Source organism: Centruroides vittatus, unplaced genomic scaffold, assembly GCF_030686945.1.
Source record: "Centruroides vittatus isolate TY-2023 unplaced genomic scaffold, ASM3068694v2 contig_18, whole genome shotgun sequence".
Classification (NCBI taxonomy): Eukaryota; Metazoa; Arthropoda; class Arachnida; order Scorpiones; family Buthidae; genus Centruroides; species Centruroides vittatus.
The window spans coordinates 1,042,830-1,064,579 of NW_027121101.1; the positions used below are offsets into that span (position 1 = coordinate 1,042,830).

The window sequence follows — 21,750 nt, forward strand, 5'->3', positions numbered from 1 at the left end:
CTGGCCTTCAAAATGCTTCCTTAACAGTATGGTGGAATATAGACCAGTTACAAAGGTCTCTTTGTTAGTATATACTGTTTGCTGGAAGAACCATATATCTTATGTATATACAAACAAATATTTGTATGTAATATAATTATATTCATTAATTAATACATGTCCATTCAGAAATATTACATGAATACAGTAATTCTATGAAATTTAAATTCAATTAAATTAAACAGTTTCATTAAAAACGAAGTCTGCAATACAAATTTTAAGGATCATGTGTCATTACTCACAGATGTAATTAGTTATGATTGAGTCTGCTTAAGAGAGCACCCTCTGGATCATTGCATCATGCTTCTTTATCTGAAGTAACAAGATCACCCAGGAGTTGTTAAAGATATTTGATTCTTTCAATTTTTCCACATCTTAGGAGTTCTATATAACTTACATAAGGAATTTTAACATTTTTAACTGTTATCACATAATTTTACTAATACTTACATATTGGTTTCCATTCTTATGTCATAAATTTTATTGTTTTACAAATAATCAGTAAATACAGTATATTACTTCATTTGTTCCTAGTAGGTAGCCTAGCTGAAAAGATGTGAGCATTCTTGCTCCAAAATTTCCAACTGTCTCTAATGGGATATAGTTGGTAGTAGTTCCTTCAATGCTAGGTAGCATTCCGGGCAACAATTATCTTCCATCGATTTCTGTCATGGGCTCACCCATGGGCTTCAGCTTCCTCCCAAGTCATATTGAGCATCTTCAGATCTTGAAGAAAAGTTCTATGCCAAGTATTCCTGGAACGTCCTTGTGGTCATTTGGCACCAGGGGTCAACCCATTTCATGGCTGTCTTAGGGATCCTATTGTTTTCCATACAAAAAATGTGGCCAGCCAGTCAGACTCTTCTACAGGCAACAGTGTTATGAAGTTTGCACATGAAGAGGTTCTCTCACTTCTTTGGAGAACCTCTTCATTAGTGATATGATCTAAATATCGGATCTTTAGGATTCGTCATAGGCATCATTGTTGGAAGACATCAAGCCTTCTATTGATGTTTCCCGATGTCTTCCAGGACTCACTAGCATAAACAGCTATTGGAATCACAATGGAGGTGAACAGGTGGAATTTGATTCTCAATAAGATGGATAGTGAGGACCAGATCTTGTTCATCTGCTAGAAGACTGTCGCCGCTTTTCTGTTGCGGCTCTTCATGTTCATTTCTGCATCACCATTTTAGGAAATAACACTACCCAAGTAGGTAAATCTCTCCACCTCTTCCAATTGTTGTGCTCCAACAATTACTCCCTGCGTTTGGGCAGTGTTACATACATGCATAATTTTTGACTTCATGGCATTTATCTTGAGGCCAATTTTTTGTGCCTCCCGACCCAATGTGACCATGGCATGCTGTAGCATTGTCTCGCTTTCCTCTAATAGGGTGATATTGTCAACAAAAACCAAATCTCCAAGGCAGTCTTGGTCAAACAGTGGATGCCAGACTCTTCTGCTTGCCACATGACATAATCAAGGGTGATGAGAAAGAGGAAAGGGAACAGGACACAACCTTGCCTGACTCCTGTCATAATTTCAAAGAAGTCCATATGACCACCTTCAGTCTTGATGCAACAACTTGAATGCAGCTATAAGGCCTTGAAAATGGTGACAAAGTTTGTTGGTACACCATATAATCATAAGAACTGCCAGAGGGATTCGTGGTGAACATTGTCAAAAGCCTTCTTGAAATCAATGAAATTGATGGCCAATGGGTGTCAATACTCAATGCATTGTTTGATGATATTTCAAAGGGAAAAGATCTGCTTGCTGCACGATCTTCCAAAGCTTGCTCCTCCCACAAGTGCTGATCGAGGGCAATCTGCAGGTGTCAAAGGAGGACCACACAAAATGGCTTTCCAGGCACAGAAAGGAGGGTGATACCTCACCAGTTGGTACACTTGGAGATATCTCCTTTCTTAGGAATTATGACTATAGCACCTCTTCTCCAATCCTCTGGGATCTCCCCACATTGCCAGCACCTGTTAAACAATAATGTTAGCTTTTCCAACATGGGCTGCCCCCCATGCTTCAAAATCTCAGTCATAATTTCATCCAAATCGGCCTCCCTACTTTTCTTTAGGCTCTTAATTGCAAGCTCCACTTCCTCAAGGGTAATATCACAAGTGTCCACCTGAAGCTCATCGTGTGTATCCTCAATATTGAGATTGTATATGATGGTTGGTTCCGCTTGATTAAATGTTTACTGAAAATGTTCCATCCACCTCTTGTTCTGCTCATCTTGAGCGATCAGTAGCTTCTTGTTTTTGTCTTTTATTGGAATGCTGGAGTTACTCCTCGTCCCAGTCAGTTCAGTGAATATGCAGTACAGGGTCTTGGAATCATTCCATCATTCCAGTCGTAAGCCTTCTGCGCTTCAGCACCCTTTCATTCTAACCATTCCTTCCGGTCTTTCTGACAACTTTTCTTTACATGTCTATCCAACTTGGTGTATCTTTGGCTTAGTTCCTCCATCTCAGCCATTGTTTTAGCCTGGTCCTTTTTAAGTTTTGCGTCTTTCCTCTCATTAATCAACTTCCACGAGCAAACTTAATCCACTGTTCCTTTCGTCTTTCTCGATGTCTTCCAATAATGTTTTGGGTGCACTCCATGGTAATGTTTCTGAGGTTCCCCAGAGATTTTCTATATCTGTCATCTCTCCAAGAAGGGTGAAGCGATTGTGCAACTCCAGAGTAAATGCTTCGGTGATGATTGGATCATTTAATTTTTCTCTTGCAAATAGTCTTTTTATCATGAACTGCATTTGATTACGAAGTTTGAGTTTAATATCTGCCTTAACTAGATAATGGTCAGATCCAATATCTGCATTTCTGTAAACCCTCACATCGTGCAATGATGACTACCATTTTTTACTAATACAAATAAAGTCTATCTCATTAAAAGTGTAGCCGTCTGGTGACTGCCAGGTCCTCTTATGGATAAGCTGATACGGGAAGTAGGTATTCCCAACACATAACCCATTGTGTTCACAAAATGATGTTAGCCTTTCTCCATTGTCACTCATATAAGCCAAAGGATGCATGAGTACCAATCACAGTCTCAAGTCCTCAACAATCACTGCCCAATTGGGCATTGAAGTCCCCAATCAGGACCCTCAGGTCATGATTTGGGATACTATCAAAGACGTCTTGGAGTTGCTCATAAAATTCATCTTTTATTGTGTCCTCCTCATCATTGGTTGCGTAAACCTGCAACATAGTTGCTTTGACATGACGATGGGTAAAGCGAGCTGTAATAATTCAATCACTGAAGGGCCTCCATCCAAGTAGTGCTTTTGTTGCTTGTTTACTCAGAATAAGACCTATTCCATGTTCATGCCGCTCTTCACGGCCCATGTACAGAATGATCTTACCTTCACTACTGATTCAGCCATTTGTCGTCCATCTAACCTCACTGATGCCAAGGATGTACAAGCAGTTTTCATCAAATGCCCATAATAGCTGAACGAGTCTTCCACTCTGATATAGAGTACACACATTCTATGTTCTAATTTTCATAATATTTCTGGTGGAAAAGATTGTTTCTGACATCGGACACCGTTGTCAGTTTCCTCCGACACCATCATTTTACTTGTAGCGAGGTTCTGCTCATTTGATCAAACTTTCTGCTTATTCTTGCTGTTTCTGTAGCACTCATAATTTTACAGGGATGGGTTGCTAACCCAATGCCCAAAACCTCCTTTTGCATCTGGGTTCAAACAGTTATTAGCTAATGAAACCTAAAAATTTTAATTGTTTATAGGTACTCCTCACTTTACGACCTATCTGCTTAACGACCACTTGCACTTACGACCAATTGAGTTTTGACCTGCAATTCGGGGAATCTCCTTTCTCAGCTTGAGTGTCGGTCAGTGGTGAATGGTGACATGCGCACTAAGCATACTATAATAGTCTTATAGTACTATAATAGGCTAATAGTGTACTATAATAGTCTTTTTATGAATAAATTTGAAGTTTGTTGCATAATTTGTATAATTTTACAACGATCCTGTATTCCCAGCGCAAGCTCCTCACTTATTGTCCAATTCGCTTAACGACATAGTTGTCGGATCAGAACTCGGTCATAAAGTGAGAAGTACCTGTATTTTAAAATGAGATATACTGTATAAAAACAAATAAGCATAGTACTGCCTTAAAATAAAGTCATGTGATCTCCAAAATCTGGTTGCTAATCACTTATTGCCTTGTCTCCTCAAGATGATGAGTTATTGTGCTGTTTATTCAACATAAATCTTACTCATTAAATGTATAGCCTATCAGAGTATGGCAGCAATGAAAAGGGCTTATCACATGTAGATGAGAAGGAACCTGACTCAAATTATTCAAATATAACTTTAATTAACATTGGAAATTCATTTTGCATACACAGATTCCTCTTCAGCCCATTGAAGATTAGACATATGGCAGTAAACACAATATATAAAATATTGTAACATATACAATTTATGGACTGATATTATAAATAACACAGTGCATTGTATATACAATTACATAAATTATTAAATTAAAATAATTAAAATATTACAATAGTACAGTGCAACAGTAAAAACAACTTATGGTTGTAGTCCATCAGGAATCGACAAATTATTCTGTTGTATTCTTTAATTATATAAGACATATTATTGGTTCTATCAATAATAATTTATCATTAGTTACATTTTTGAATTAATTATTATAAATTAAAATTTGGGTGACTTACTTTACTCAATTTATTATTTCTTTTAGTTATCTTTATGTTGAAATAAGTGAACTTCAATTCATATTTACCTATTATATTATCATCATTAATACGAACTTGTCAAAAACAAATTACAATTTATTAAATTATAATGTACATATTGATTACCTGTCTACATTGTGTTGTTTGAATTATATCACAATTTTACAATATTAATAGAAGTTTAGATATTACAAGTTTAGATGTTACCACAACCTCAATATTGATGTATTACATTAATCTCAATCTTAAGCATCTTGATATAATCTCATTCCAACTTCCATGTGACCTCAAACCCACATTATTGTTAATTCTGTCCTTTTTTGGTATTTTTATAATTTCTATATGTTCTTGAAATTTCCTTTTTATGTTGTTGTTATTTTCAGTTATAATATATTTTATACTGTTTTTTACAATTTCATAATTTTCACTATTACAGTGAAAATTGTGCTACTGATGATGAGATTAAATTATTATTAATGGCATCTATATGTTCTTTAGTTCTCATGTTTAATTTTCTTCCAGTTTCACCAATATATCTTTTCTTATCTGGGTAACTACAGTCAAAAGAATATACAACATTATATTTTTATAAATCATTATAATCTATTTTTAGATTTTTTTTTATTAATCAATTTTCTTATTGTTTTTATGATCTAACACTAGAATAATAATTAATTTTTTAACTTTTTCAAATAAACCAAGAATGTATTCTATTTTAAGATAATTTATTTTAGTATCATTCTGTAGTTTTCTATTTATTTTATTTTCTATTTTAGCTGTTTTTTAACCATTTTAATAATAAAGATTTCAGATAGTCATTCAGGCTAAACATTCTGATTATAGATTCTCTTTCTCTTGATTGTTTTTTTATGGTGATTCTGTTTTTAATTTTACTGGTATGCCTCTGCAAAGTGTTCTTTTTTATATAGACAGGTATATTAGATTTATAAAGTACAACTTTTTCTGTAGTGCATTCCTTTAGTCAATTAATCTTACTAGGTCTACCCTTGTGGGTGAGACATTTACTCTGCTCACTTTTGGTTTTCATTTAATTTAAAATTTTTCAATTGAACATTTGTTGATTTGATTTCAAGTTTGATGCTACAGTACTCAATGACAATGTTTGAGTATGACACTGATGGATCAACACTTACAATAATCAATGGCAAACGGAACAATAGGAATTTTAGCTTTGCCGGAAACCCAGTAATTTCTCCAAACAGTTTTACCATTACATGAACTTTTAACTTGAATTTCTTTGTATGTTTTGATGATAGATTCTTTAATTTTGAAGTTGGTTTCAGTAATTCCACCTTCTCAAATTCACGATCTTTGGTATTGAATGGAGGAGCTTTATGTGCAAGTTTTGAATTTTGCCAAGCACTCAGTGCAAATTTGACATTTTTTTTTGTGTGTAATTCCTTCAAATGAGATGCAGATTTGAACTGAAAACACTTATTTGCAATTAGCAATCACTTCATTATTTTGGACACTACTTTCATGTTGTCAACTCATTTGCAATAAATTGACAAAGAATTGGAGAAATTTGATAACAGGATAATGATTGTTGTTGACTTCTTTTTCATAGCTTTCATCTTTGTCATAATTTTACTTCAAACTAATTCTAATTGCAGATACTGGTTTAAAAAATCAAAGAAATGAAAACATAAAGAAAAAGAAAAATTAGAAAATGAGCATATAATAGTAATATTTTTAACAACTGAAATAAGTGAGAATTATTAAAAATGAAAAATATCTTAGCTTAAAAATCAAATTTAATAGAATGTGATTTTGATGCCAAAAATGTACTATTAAAAATTAAAGAGTACTCTGGGGAACCTATTAATTCAAATTTAGCCTGAATTTTAATGTAGTAAGTTTCTAGGGATGTTTAAATATATTATGAAGTATAAATCAGAAAAGGTTTAGATAATTTGTCTATTATAAATCAAAAAAATGAAAAACCTGAGAGAAAACAATGTGTAGGTATTCCTCATACAATTCGTATTGCATTCGTATAACACTAACATGGTTTGAGAATTTTTCCAATTCTCAAACTATGTACAGTACAGTACAGTATTCTTACAACACAGTTCAAAAATTGGAGACATCTTCATACAAAACATCACAATTTTTAAGTACATCATCATCCACTATTTTTTTTTATTTAAGTAGGCATGTATGGTGTCTCATATTTGTCTATTAATTTTAGAATATTGAAATTTTCAGGTGTTTTATGCCTTTTGCCTGGTTTTCTTTAATGAGAATTGATTGTACAATTTTCCTTGTCCTAGCTTCCTATTTTAGCCTTCCTATAAACCAGATGTTGCTATCATTAGTAATAGTGTTCTAAATGAACCTGAAAGACTGTCACTGTGTTTTATTTTTATACATTAAATTAAAAGTTACTGCATAAAAAGATTAAATTTTTAAAGATCTCTTAGGCAAATTCAAGCAAATAAAAATATCAGATTTTATGAAACAAGCAGAGAAAAAATCAAGGTCTTGCTGATACTTCAGATTAAGGTCAACAGGAAAACTCAGAAAATGACAATATTTTACCAAAAATAAAATGTTTTCATTTAAGCATGTTTACCAGTGAAGAAAAAAAAATTAATGTACAATACTTTTGTTTGTGATTGCTAGTTATTGATCGCTTTAATAAACATGCTTCTCTTAATTACAAAAAAAGAATAGTATTGTGGCCAACCTGACGATATTTTACCATGCCTCAGATTTAGTCTTTTGTCTCCCTCTAGAGTCATTCTGACCATGTGCATGGTACTGGTGACAGTCTTTGTATTTGAGCTCAAAATAAATTTATTTTTCCTTTTAAGATCTGTGTTTATTTGGTCAAGAACCCAAAGTATACTTTTCCTAACTTTTGGAACCTAATCCTATGTTTTGTACTTGGTCTTTGTTTCGTATAGCACTGATTCTCATAACACAGCAATTTTTCAGAACTTAACTACTATATTATATGGAGGATATCTATATTTTAATATAATTGAAAAGATTGATTGAAGTTTGAGTGCGTGCTTTGGCACCAACTTCACCCATAGAGTTAGCATTGTGAATGTTGACCTTGTATATCTATGGTCACAGATTAAATTTTAAAATTCTGTTTGCATCATGACCTAGACTGAGATGGATTTCATTTGTATTCAAAAAATGATTTAAAACAATTAAGTGGTTTTGGAGGTGTTAACTGTTGCACAAATATCAAAGACATTGCTGAGAGAGCTCCATTCAACAAAATAATATCTGATGCAACAGTCCGCTATAGAAGAATATATTTCCCCTCCATATACTCCTTGTTGAGGAAATCTAAAAACTGTAATGAGAACCTTCTTCTCCTTGGTATTTGTTCTATTCCAGTCACTCACACTGCTCTAGGACCGCAAATGGAATACATTGGTGCCACAACATTCCCACTTAAACAACATTTAAAAGAACATGTAACCTCAATAAGAAAGGGACACAACATGACATCACTAGCCATGGAACAATAGATAGAAGCACATGTAGATGGAGCTTGACTTTACACTTAATCAGACTGCATGTCTCTCACACCCCTTGAGACGCTGGAGATTTATAGTGCTTGTGAGAAGAATATAAGCATAAACTACAATGATAGTAACACCCTATCTCAAGCCTGGATAGTACTCTTTGAAGTCCAGTAATAATTTCTACCAATCAGCACCATAACATCATCCAATCAGTTGATTTTTCTTCCTCTAAAAAAAAAACAGCATTTGATTTCCCTGTTTTTTTTTCAAACTTTACTTGTGTAACATGATAATGAATGCTTAAAGCTATTGAAAACGTTTGTTTTTTTTCATTAAAGTTTTGTTTGTTCTTATGATAATTTGAAAATTATTTTCATTTATGCTATAAAAGAATAATTAAAGTTTAAATATTTTACAAAAATTATATAATACTTTCTAAAAGTTATAAATACATTTTTATAATTTTTTGTCTATGTACTTTTGTATCAATAAATAATAATACAGTATATTGAAATCATTATAAAAAATTATTTTCAAAGCAATAATTATTACAAAAAACTGCTGTTTTCTAGGTTATATCATATATTTGTAGCTTTTATTATTTTATTATTATTATTGAAGTGTATAATCCAGGATTTTGGAATTATATTTTGTTAAAATAATACCATTTGCTGTAAATCTACAGTTTCATCAAAATTATTTTTAGTTAAAAATGTATTTTTTATTTATTTATTTATCTTCATAATGTTATTATTTATCACCTTCTCCTTCTCACCCAATTGCATTGCATTGCATGATTGTCAGCAAAAAGGATTGCAGTACTTTCTATATTTAGCACTTTAATAGACCTCCTTTACCATAACATAACTTTCCTGTACTGTTTCTTTCATTAGAGCAATGTTTGCATTAGTGAAAGATAAATATGGGTGCCCTGACCAATTTCATTTGCAATATTGGTCTTCGCGTTTTGAAATTTTTTATGCCATCACTATACACTGTTTTTGCTATGCATTGCTCACCATAGACTGAAATTATTTCACTATGAATTTGAGAGGCATTTTATCCTTTCATCTAGGAAAATTGAATGACACTATGTTGTTCATATGCAGTTGATGATTGCTATCCACTTATCATTTTCAAACCTCTGAATCTGAGGTTTCCAAATGAATGACACTGCACAAGATCTTAGAAAAAGATCTGATCTTTCATGTTCTTATGTAAAATTGTTTTTCTCACAGAAAACAAAAACAGATTTTTGCACACTTTTTTATCATGCCTAATATGTAGTTCAAATGTGTTTTCTTTCCTTATAATCCAAATTTACAAACTTTTTCATGTTGTTTTATAAACCTTTCAATTCATTGTCATGCAGTCTGTTATGAAAAGTTTGGATATCTATATAGTATTTTATATTATTATTTTCATGTGCAAAATAATTTTTAGAAAATGTTTTCTTTAATATTTGTATTTTTACTTTTTAAATGATTTTGATGAATAAATTGAAAACAAAATCTTTAGATTATGTATTTTGATTAATTTTTCCTTCAGTTTCCTAATGAAAAGTTCTGAAACATTAATCATTTTTTATTTTTTTAATATTAACTGTATTACTAATAAAGTTACTTAATTTTTTTAAATTTGAAACTTAAAATTTGTTATACAATATATATAACATCAAATATAATTCATTTTTTAATGGAAAATGTAATTTTTTTGTATAAATAGGTTAGGTGGGCAGATATAGAAGAAAGAAAACAGCAAGATCGTATCAGAGCAATTGGATTTGTTGTTGGTCAGACAGATTGGCAGAAAATGACAGATCCCACTCATGCTGATAAAGCTCTTACTCGTACCAAGTATTTTTAACAAGAAGAAAAATTTATTAGAATTTTCATTACAAATTATTATCAAGCATTTCTCATAAATATTATTTGTAAATTTATTGTCATCTGGTGTGTCAATAAATGTCATTTTGAAAGATTAAAATTTGTTTGTTTTTATTGTATTCGTTTTTTAAAATAATATTTAATCAATAAATGGAACAAGTGCAATGAAATGAAATTTATCTTGATTTTTTTTCCAATATTATAATAATTATTATTTCATTTTAATTTAATGATCATATAAATTATTACTATTGATTTTGAAAAAGATTTAAAACAAAATATTGATTTAATTAATATTATGTCAAGTTTGAATTTATTTAATATTTAGTTATTAGAAATATTTTTGCATAACTGCTTTATTTATCATATTTTTTACAAAATTGTTTCTATTAAAAAAAAGGTATTGAAAAAAGGACATTTTAAATAGTTTAACAGTTTTCATTATTATTTTAACAGCAAAAGAAATATTTTATCTGTATTGAAAAATATATATATTTTAAAGGTGTAACAGTAATTAAAGTTAATAAATATTATTGACTATTTATAATTTAATATATTGCAATAAATTTTTATCCAAGTTATTCTCTAATATAATATTTCCCCCTCCTATAACATAGTATTTTTTAAATTAAATAATAATATATTAGAGAAAAATTTTTCATATTTAATTATGTAACTATATTTACTTGATAAAATTACTGAAAGTATTATTATAAGTATTATAATCTTTATGCCAAAACATACAATGAGTAAAAATGTATCAATTATCAAAATATTATTAAAAAAACACAATAAAATCTATTATTGAAAATCTTGAATTTGCAAAAATTATATAATTCTCAAGTATAGTAATATGCTACATTATATGCTAAAAATCATTATTAGATTTTCAAGTATTTCATTGAATTTCAATAATAAATCATAGATGATAATGCAGAAACATATACCATACAAACCAATGTATAAACATTATTGTGCTTACCAGAAAAAATATGAAAATATTGCATTTTTATTTGTAAGTACTATTAGCCCATGGATTTTTAAATTGTTGTTTGTTTATAAGAATATATTTTATTTTCTAACTCATACTATCAAATTAAATACCAGTTTAATTTTGCTTATTTCATTCCTATATTTATATTTGATCAGGAATAATATACAAGTGATCATATTTCATTCAAATGCTTTAGTTTTATTTCAATATTTCAATGTTATTATAAACATTAAATTTGTTTAAAACCTATTTTTACTAATATTTAATTATAAGTGGTATTGATGAAAATAGTTTTTTTTATTTGAAAAAGCTTCAATGTCATCGCACCTCACCAAAGTTTTAATAAAAAGCTTTTTATTGCTATTTTTCATTAATATGACATAAATTAAAATCTTATTATTCTGGTCTTTTAACAAGTTATTCATTCTAATAACACTGTAAACAGTTAAATGCTATTATTTATTTTTATACATTTATATTATTTTCACAAATATAGTACAATCTTGGAATCCAATATATATGGAACCAGAACAGTGTTGGATTAAAAAGATTGCTGAATTACTGGAAATGGGAAGTAAGGTGAATTCAATGATACACAAATGAATTAGATGGTATGATGTCAACTATTAATGAGGTAGCAAAACACAAGTTGGACTACTAATCAAAATATTCAAGTATGTTGCCATTGCCAATAATCTGTGTTGCCAAGTTGGTGGATTCTCACAAAATTTAGCAGGAAATTTAGAAGAAGGTACAGTATTTTTGGTGGAAAAATTTCAGAAAACTGATTTTTATATTTATACAGTATTGTGTTATAAGAAACTGTACCTTTTTTGAGTAGCTTAAAATGACAAACCCAAAGTACCCAAGATCAAATGTTTAAGCCTGGGCTCAATATCATGCCATGTTTATTGATTGGGAAGATTCAAATTTAGTGAGAACTGGAATTTGATTTAATGGAAGTTTGTCTACAACTTTTTAACAATACCAGTAATATCTGATAGTTGACTAGTATCAGATTACAGGATGTGTCAAATTAGCAAGCAACCAGATTATCATGATTGTATTGTACAAAAAAATTAGATAACTTTATAAAAGTTATCTAATTTTTTTAACAAACTACTGGATGTTTCAAAAGTTGCCTCACAGAACACAGACCATCCAAACAAACACACTTTGATGCATATGTGCTCATAACATCATATGTATTAATATGCATTCATCATGAGTGGGAGGAATGCATCTGTATATGCTTTCAGTTAAATGTCATTCCTATAAGTGACTGCATAGTAAAAGGAATCTTTTGCCTATGCATGGATACTTTTGAATCACCTTGTATTTCTTTCTTATATATTGTTCAAATATGCAGTTATTAAAAAAACAAGTTGAAATATCTGAATTTTGCAAAAATGATATTGTATATTTCTTCTAAGATTCTATGTGACCATGAGTATTGATGATTGGAAGCAAATTCAAAAATTGGATTTGCTTCCAATCATCTGTCAAATGAAATTGGCTAATATAGAGCAGGGGTGGCCAACTTTTGTGCACATAAGATCTACTTTTTATCGTAAAAATGTGTTGCGATCGACTTGTTGTCATAGGCATAGTCTATGTGGGGAGGGGGAAGTGTGAAATACACACTATGTTTATACACTGTTTCAGTACGAAGTGCACTCACTGCTTATGAGTCGAGTCATAACTGCATGCATATAGTTGCGTTCGGTTACAAATATAATACATTAAGTCAAGACATCACTAGCGATCGACCAAAATTGGCTTGGCGATCAACTTGTTGGCCACCCCTGATATAGAGAGATTGATTTCTCATTTATAGGCAGAGCGATTATGTATGATGCATAAAAATCTTCATCTCTTTTCTAAATAACTACATTGCAAAATAAAGTTGGTATGCAGTGCATTGTTTTCTGACATTGGATTATTGATCATTTTATTATTATTATTTTAGTTAATTATACAATAAAATCAGTTTTTACTTTAGAAGTATAGTTAGCAATTTATTGAGAGTTTCTTTCTGGCATTTACCACTAGCAAAGTAATATTCAAAATAAATATGCATTTTACTACAGAAAATATCAATTTTGCATGTTTATAATTACTTATAGCTGGTGCTATTTTTATACAGAATAAGGATACCACTAGATAAAACATACAACATAACATGTAACTTCACAATAAAAATATATACACACTTTCATTTATAATAATGTATTCCAAGAAACAAATGTCCTGATAAACAAACCTTTTAAGTATCCTTATAACCAAAAATCATGAGGGGGGGTCAATTCTGGTGATCATGATAGTCATGCTGTTGGAAATGATTGGCTAATTACTCTGATTTGTAAAGTGCTGATGATATAATCTTTATACATTGATGAGTATATGAAAGGGTGCTCCATCTTAAGATTGCATAAAGATTGTTGTATCTAAACACTTTCGTAGCTTAAGTGCAATGATTATAAAGTTTTAAATCATGTTCATACCTAGTGGCATTGACAAAACATGTCACTGGCCCAGATACAGTGTTTCGTTCAAGAAGTACAGAAGAAAGGTGTTGTAATTCTGTACTATACTGTAATTTTTGGTTTATGCAAGGAAATTTTTTGATAAACATGTATGTTTTCCACACATTTATCAACAACCAGACTAAACTAGCAGTCATGAATGTTCATCACATCATTCAAGTAAAAATGGGGGCTTAATCAGTTAATAGAGTTTGCCAGGGGCATGAATCATCAATCATCCTCCTAGCTATGAATGGCACATCAAATGATTTCTGCTGAGCCACCACCAGGAAACAATTTGTGACTACAAAATATCTTGTAAGAGCAAAACTGCAAAATTTTCAGTAGGGTAGGGCATGTATACAGTACAATTGATGTGATATTGCATATGCAGTATAGTTGCCTTGAGAATTTTCTATTTGCTGCTCCACTAACATGATTGCCACTTCCTCCATTTTCTCCAGTTTTACTAGTTTGTAACTCCTTCCTGTTTTTATATTGAAAATTTATTTACTCAAAATGCAAAATCATTTTCCTGCATTTAGTAATAGTCAAAGGACTTTAAACATCAGAATTTCTTGAGTACAGCACTTGCATTGGTGCTCCTTTGATAGTAAAGTTTAATGAGTAACATGCAATCTGGTAATGTAAGCACCATGATTTGTCATTAATTCATATTGAACACACTTTTCAACTCTATAAACCCTAAAGTTGTTTCACAACTTACATAGTGTGTAAATTGCAGTGGCATTAGCACCAAATTTTCTCCTATCAGAAAATTTTAGAACTAAACTTTTTATTTGTGAAATTAAAATTTCATGATAAGGAAAGTATGCACACCAAAATTGATTGCATTTGGCCAAATAGCTCTTTCTACACAGTGCTCTAAACACCACCTGCTTAATTATAACCATCCTGTATATTGTAATCAATTACTGTGCATATGTACTATAAAACAATATGGCATTGATGTCTAAGTGTATTGAACTTCAAATCAACATTTAATATTTTAATTAATTATATGATATATAACTAACAAACTGGTTACTATGTTGTAAGAGAAATCAAATGTTTTTATGAGCTATAAGAGTTTTAATGAACAAGCACTTTTGATCCCAAAGGATTATTTGTAGGTTACACAAAGATCAAACTTTTAAAATAAAACATTTGGAATGAAATAAATATGTCATTACATAAATAAATGGTTAAGTAAAAATACATAAATAAGTATAAGGTTAATAAATAAATACAATAAAATTACTATCTCAAAACAGGAATATCTAGTGACTTTCAATATCTAATAGCACTCATATTTATTATATGAAAAACCAATCACTACAGAAGTTGTCAATGTTTTTGATATTGATATGTTGCCTGATTGTTGACTCTTTATAAGTTTGTATCTTTTCTTCCTTTCTTGTTCTTGCAGTCTTTACAGAGAAAGAAGAGAGAAGCACACCGGTCAAAGGCACTAAAGTTGTTGATTTTCTTTAATACTTTTTGCTTCTTTCCACATACATTGTTGTTGGGTTGTAAGTCAAGTGCTGCTAATGCTGTGTTATAGTTTCCTTTCCTTGCATTATACTTGTATTCTTTGATTCTATCACATAATTTTTGTAAGATGCTTTCTATGTATACTGGGTCTATATTGAGATAGCCATCTTTACAGGAATAATGTATATACACTTTTATATTTTTCTTTGTCTTTGTCACTGCATAAGGAGTTATATGGTGGGATTTTTACAAAAAGATAAGCTGCAGTCAGATTTTTTTGTTTTTTCTTTCTGCTATTGTAAACATGTATAATCAGCTAACTTGTTTTGTATGTAGCTATTTTTCTTTGTATTGCATTTTTTTTCACATGAATGTGCCGATTAATGCGTTAATGGTATTTTATTGTATTCATGTTGTATTGGAGTTTGATATATTTCAGCTCGTTGATGATGTCAACAATATTAGTGCAATGTGTGCTCTTCATATCAGTGCTTTGAAGGCAGCAAATTTAAAGGTGGCAGGCTGGTGGATCATGTGATATAGAAGATATGTATAGTGGTGTTGATGATGGTTTTTGATATATGATGATATCAGTCGTTTCTTCCTTTATATGCAGTTAATGTCCAAAAAATGTACTTTGGTGCCATTTTCCTGTTCCAATTCTAGTTCTAGCTACATACAATGAAAAGTTATATATATATATATATATATAGAAAAAGAATAAATTAACAATCACTAAAACCAAAATCCAGCTAAATGTAGAAATTTTACTGTAAACTAATGTTTTCATCTATAAATAACAGACATCATCAGGTTTAATTTAACTTAAACATTTAGAACCATTAGAATGTTTTTCAAAATGAGCAGAAATCTTTAAGCATGTGCAGAGAATTGTGCATACCTACGATGGATTGGTGGTTAATTTATCTCAAACAGTGCTCACCAAGCCATAGAGATTGAATCAGTTTCCTTGAAGTTAACTGCTGTTTCCCTTCTAAAGGTCCTGTAGATCTCACTCAATTCTTTCTAGGTATTTCAATTGTTGTAGTTTTGCAATTTGGTATAGGAGGCTTTCTTTGTCTAAGTTTACTTTCACATCTTTCTCTAGTGCATAAGTGGCAAGTGCTGATCTGGAGAGTCTTCTAATGGTGTATTAGAAGCCTTCTTTGGCTTCTAATACATCATTGTCTTCTATATATTTGCAAAGTTCTAATAGCAGCTCCTATATATTTGCAAAGAAGCCTGTAGGCTTCTTTGCAAATATATAGGAGCTGCTATTAGAATACTCCATGCAATAATCAGAAAACATGAATACACCATTAAGAAGCACCTCACCAGCAGAGTCCTTGCCACTTATGCACTAGATAGACATGAAAGTAAACCTAGAGGAAACAACCCTCCTACACTGAACGTAGGATACAGGGCCCTTTAGAAGAGGAACAGCAGTTAACTTCAATGAAACTGATTCAGTCTCTATGGCTTGGAAAGTACTGTTTGAGATAAATTAACCACCAATCCATCGTAGGTATGCACAGTTCTCTGCACATGCTTAAAGATTTCTGCTCATTTTGAAAAACATTCTAATGGTTTTAAATGTTTAATTTAAATTGAACCTGAAGATGTCTGTTATATATAGATGAAAACATTAGTTTACAGTAAAATTTCTACATCTTGCTGGATTTTAGTGTCGGTGAGTGTTAATTTTGAATATTTGTCCAGTTGTTTGAAGATCATTTTTTTAATAGAAAAATAGCTAAAAATTTAACTACAGCTTACCTTTCTATAGAAATCTCACCATATACAATAAATCATAAATCCCTTTATGCAATGACAAAGGCATAAAAGCAATGTATACATTATTTCTTCAAAGATGGCTATTTTAATATAGACTCAACATACGTAAGGCACATCTTATGAAAATTATGTAATAGAATCAAAGAATAAAGTATAATGCAAAGAAAAGAAGCTATAATACAGCATTAGCAGCATTTGACTCAACCCAATAACAAAATCATGTGGAAAGAAACAAAAAGTATTAAAGAAGTGGAAGACAGTATGAGGGCAAGAACAATGGAAGAAAAGATACAAACTTATAAAGAGTCAACAATCAGGCAACATATCAATATAAAAACATCGCACAAAAAAGACCGCACAAAAACAGGTTTGAGTGTATAAATATGAGTGCTATTAGATATTGAAAGTCACTAGATATTCCTGTTTTGAGATAGTAATTTTATTGTATTTATTTATTAACCTTATACTTATTTATGTATTTCTACTTAACCATTTATTTATGTAATGGCATATTTATTTCATTCCAAATGTTTTATTTTAAGTTTGATCTTTGTGTAACCTGCAAATAATCCTTTGGGATCAAAAGTGCTTGTTCATTAAAACTCTTATAGCTCATTAAAAGGTTTGATTTTTATTATTTAATTAAATATAGTATTTTATTAAGAGAAATTCATAGAAGTGCATATAGTTAACCATTTCTTAAAGAAGCCAAAAAGCATACTGAAGGAGTATTGTAATATCTGTGTGGAATCAGTTTTATTTTTACTATTAATTTTAATTAATTAATTATTCACTTTAATCTTGTTATAAAATTTAAATTACAATAAGAATCTAAGACTGAACAGCTTCACAGAAAGTTAGTTTTGCTTTTGATTTTTCAAAGACAGACAATCTTGAGTTATAATGAAATATTACTGGTTACTGTAATGGTCAATAAACACAATAGAAAATAAAAACAGTTATGGCATCTTTAGATCATCAAGGCAGAAATAACAAAATAAAATGTTGATCTCTTGTAAGAGATCAACATTTTATTTATGTAAATGAAAATAACAGAAATGTAAATATATGACTCATTAAAAAGTTTTTCAATATTCATTGAAGTTTAACTTTCAAAACAATGCACAAATAGTTAGGAATGGAGCATAAGATATTCTTTAATCAGCACATACACTCAATCCTCAACTTACAATACAATCAAAACTAATCTAATAACAAAATATTTATTTCCAAGTCCAAGAAGCCAGTTGCATTTGCTAATTATATATTACATTTATGTGAAAGTCACTGTCTACATGCCACCATTAGCCAAGAATTTGCAGGAGCTGCAAAATCAAATTATGACTGCTTTAGGAACAGTATTACAACAAATATGTTGCTGTGAGTCTGGGAAGAAATTGACTACTAACTTGTGTGTCAAGTGACATGTGATGCACATATTGAGTGATTGTAATGAACAGGTATGAAACTTGGAAAGTTCTTATATGTTTTGAAATTCATTAAATTGTAGGTAATGGTTAACATAATTACAGTAATTTAAAATAATAGCATGCTTTTTGGAAGACTTTGTGCATAAAACTGTATATTAAAACAAAAAACATTAAGAAACAGCCTACATATCAAACGATATGTAGGCTGTTTCAATCAGATGATTTTAATACTCAACACTGTACAGTATTGTAAAGCTTCCTACTCACATCATTCAAACGTACTGGATGAATGTACTTCTTCTGATATAGCCTTTTTGCTTAGCAGTTTGTACATTCATGTGACTAAGGAATAAAAATTCAACAATGTGACTTAATTCAAAAATCACCATATCAGAATGTTTTTTGGAGTTATAAGCAACTTTCTGCTTCAGTTACGTTCATAAGATGAGGAACTCTTGCAGTTTTGAAATTTATTTAACAATTCATTTATTCATTAAAAGAAATATATTTTCTTAACCCTCGTACTATTGTGGATGTAGCTGGGGCTGTTGAGAGCTCGTGTTGCCCAGAGGTAAAGCAGGCCCCTTTAGCCATTTTTTTTTGAACAAATGAAATACATAAAATGTTTATTTTTTTAATAAAAAGCAATCTTAAAGATTTTATTTTCTGTTAATAAAAATAACATTAATTTTATTGGGGTAGGAACCACTATGGGCTCTTAAATTTTCTTCAGGCTTAGAGAAAAATCCCATGGTTTCCCTTCCCTCTCAACAACCCTGGATGTAGCCACTAGTGCTGTGGATTAAGAGTAAACTCTTAAGAATTGTATATACACATGTATAAGTTCATTTGTCACATTGAAATCTTTTTCCTGTACTTATTTGATTTTTTTTCTTAATTTATATACAGTATTTATAAAGGTAAAGAGGGCTCCAGAGGGCTTGGATCCCTTCTTGGCTACACTTCTGTATACAATACTTTCATGCATATTTGTTTGTTATTGTTCCTTACTGAAATTTTACTGTAGAAAGCAAACTGGTTTTTACTACAAGAAATCAACATTTTATATAACAAATTGTTTTGTATAAATTTATGTAGTAGTTTATTTTTATATGAAAGTAAATATTTATGGAGACTTTTAAAGATAAACAAAATAAACAAATAAATATACAATTTCTTCAATTCTAAGACAAGCCATGATTTCGAAATCAGATCAAAGATTTTTTTATGAAGAAAAAAATTTTTAAATAACAAGTTTAAAAAAAAAATACAAATACATGAAATAACTAATATTTGCCAGTTCTGTTCCCATACCGTTCTGCTTGTATAAATGCTTTAAATGCTGCATCATATTGTTATTTTGAAATCATTTTAAAAGTAAAAAATAATTTAAATTAAACACCCTTTACTAAAATAGCTTATTTGAACTTATGTGAACATTGAGCAGTTTAGCTGAAGTCTATTGTTGATGCATAAAACATATACAATCTATTCAATCTATTTAAACGACTGCTGATTGTTGTTTTATACAACAAATGTAAGATACCATTGGTTGTAAGATTATCTCTATTTCAGATAAGTAAATCTTAAAACTGAGGATACAGTAATATTATACCGCAGTAATGATTAAATTGTATATTCATTTAAATTTTACATTGGTACTAGCAGCAGCACTACAGACTATAAAAAAGGGGGCACAAACTATAAAAAAAAGGGCACCATAAGTACTGTACATTATATAGAGTATACAATATATGTTTTAAGCTCAAAGACCGAAATCGCTCATTGAGCGAAAAAAACGGCCACAAAGCGAAATTCACGTTGTGGCAGTTGTAAAAATGGCCACATCGCGTTGTGGCTAATTCAAAACAACCACGAAGCAAAATTTGCGTCGTGGCTTTCATGATATTTGACCACTATGCATTCTGGTTAGGTTAGGTTAGGTTACTTGGTTATTTTCCAACAACATGTAATCATTTGTGAAAATCTGTTGTGGTGTGCTCGATATGTCAATGTTTTCTAACAACTAATTTACTAAAAATAATTACTTTGTCAGGAACTTTTATTAATAAATCAGTCATTTTTATATGAATCAAGAATGTTTCAGAGTTATTTATTTTTACAGGAACTATTACCGTGACATTTCGAGTTGCATTTTATGTTCTTTGAGCGACATTTGCATTTTTTATCAATACAGTATCTTTACAGTGACACATTACAAACCCTTGCTTACTTCCAGTTGTTAACGTTGATGCTGAGCAAAGTGTTAATAAAGTTGAACGTTACGTCCTGAATGTTAATAAAGTTATTCTCAGAAATTGTAAATTCATTACGAGCATAAAGTCGATCAAGAAGACCTTCCTTGTTTCCTAACTGATAGAGACCTGATGGATTAATGCTCATAACAACAGCTAAAACATTTCTGGGAGCTGCATGTCCCCTATCAACATCAGGCACCCTAACTAAAACATTCGAACCAATTTCAACTGCAGACAATTTAGAGTTGGATAATGAAATCATTATGTGCACCTGTTTCTCTAAGCTGAATTTTGCATATTCTCTATCAGCATTGATGCTTTTCTTTCTTAAACAGAGCTTGCAAGTAACATTTGCACCAAATCTCTCATTCTCGTTGCTTTCTCTGCAGATAACACATTATATGACACTCTGAACACTTGTGAGCTCCTGAGGTTTTATTTTCACAAATAACACAAATTTTTCTTAAATTTAAATTTTCAGCCTTTTCTAAAATATCATCTTTGTTTGTCAATTCTTGTATGATTTCCTCATCATCTTTCTTCTCTAATACTTCTATGACTTCAACATTTTTTTCATTTTGTGCTTTCTCAACTTCGTTTAGCTGTTTACCATCATCTATGTTGTTCTGGTTTTGTTGATCATCATTTTTGGAGGTAGAAAGTAGTAGTTCTTGTAATCCTTTGTTTTACCCTAGATTACTCTAAATTGAGAAAACACTTCGAGCTCAAGCTCATGCTCAAATATAAAAAAATAAGACAAATGATTCTATGACACAGATTCATTGCTTTTAAAAATTTTAATAATTAAAATGTCTTAGGATTTTTAGGCTTTATCAGAGGTATTAATATGGAGAGTGCCAATGGCTCAATGGCATGAAGGTTAAGAAAAGCGAAATCCTACTCAGGTGTAATATACAGTAATACCACGGTTTTCATTGACTTCAGTTATCGTCGGTTTTGGATTTTGCCAATTGTTTTTGGATGGATTATTGATGAAAACCAAAGTATCACTGTACAGTGAACACCCATGTACCTAGCATCAATCTGCATTATTTCTTTAGCTTCTGTTAT

At 30.6% G+C, this 21,750-nt stretch overlaps 1 protein-coding gene across 4 annotated transcripts in view; it reads left to right on the forward strand.

The window, feature by feature from the left end:
- The window catches only part of LOC136969515 (YLP motif-containing protein 1-like), a 145,561-nt gene that overhangs the window by 108,080 nt on the left and 15,731 nt on the right, over positions 1-21,750 (forward strand). For 3 of the 4 annotated variants that reach the window (XM_067263690.1, XM_067263692.1, XM_067263691.1), the window contains one exon: positions 10,024-10,284. The exons of the other annotated variant lie outside the window; for it this stretch is intronic. In XM_067263690.1, the coding sequence (XP_067119791.1) occupies positions 10,024-10,164 (141 nt within the window). In that variant the 3' untranslated portion in view covers positions 10,165-10,284. Of the gene's footprint in view, positions 1-10,023; positions 10,285-21,750 lie in introns of those variants that run through there. 4 annotated transcript variants of the gene reach the window in all.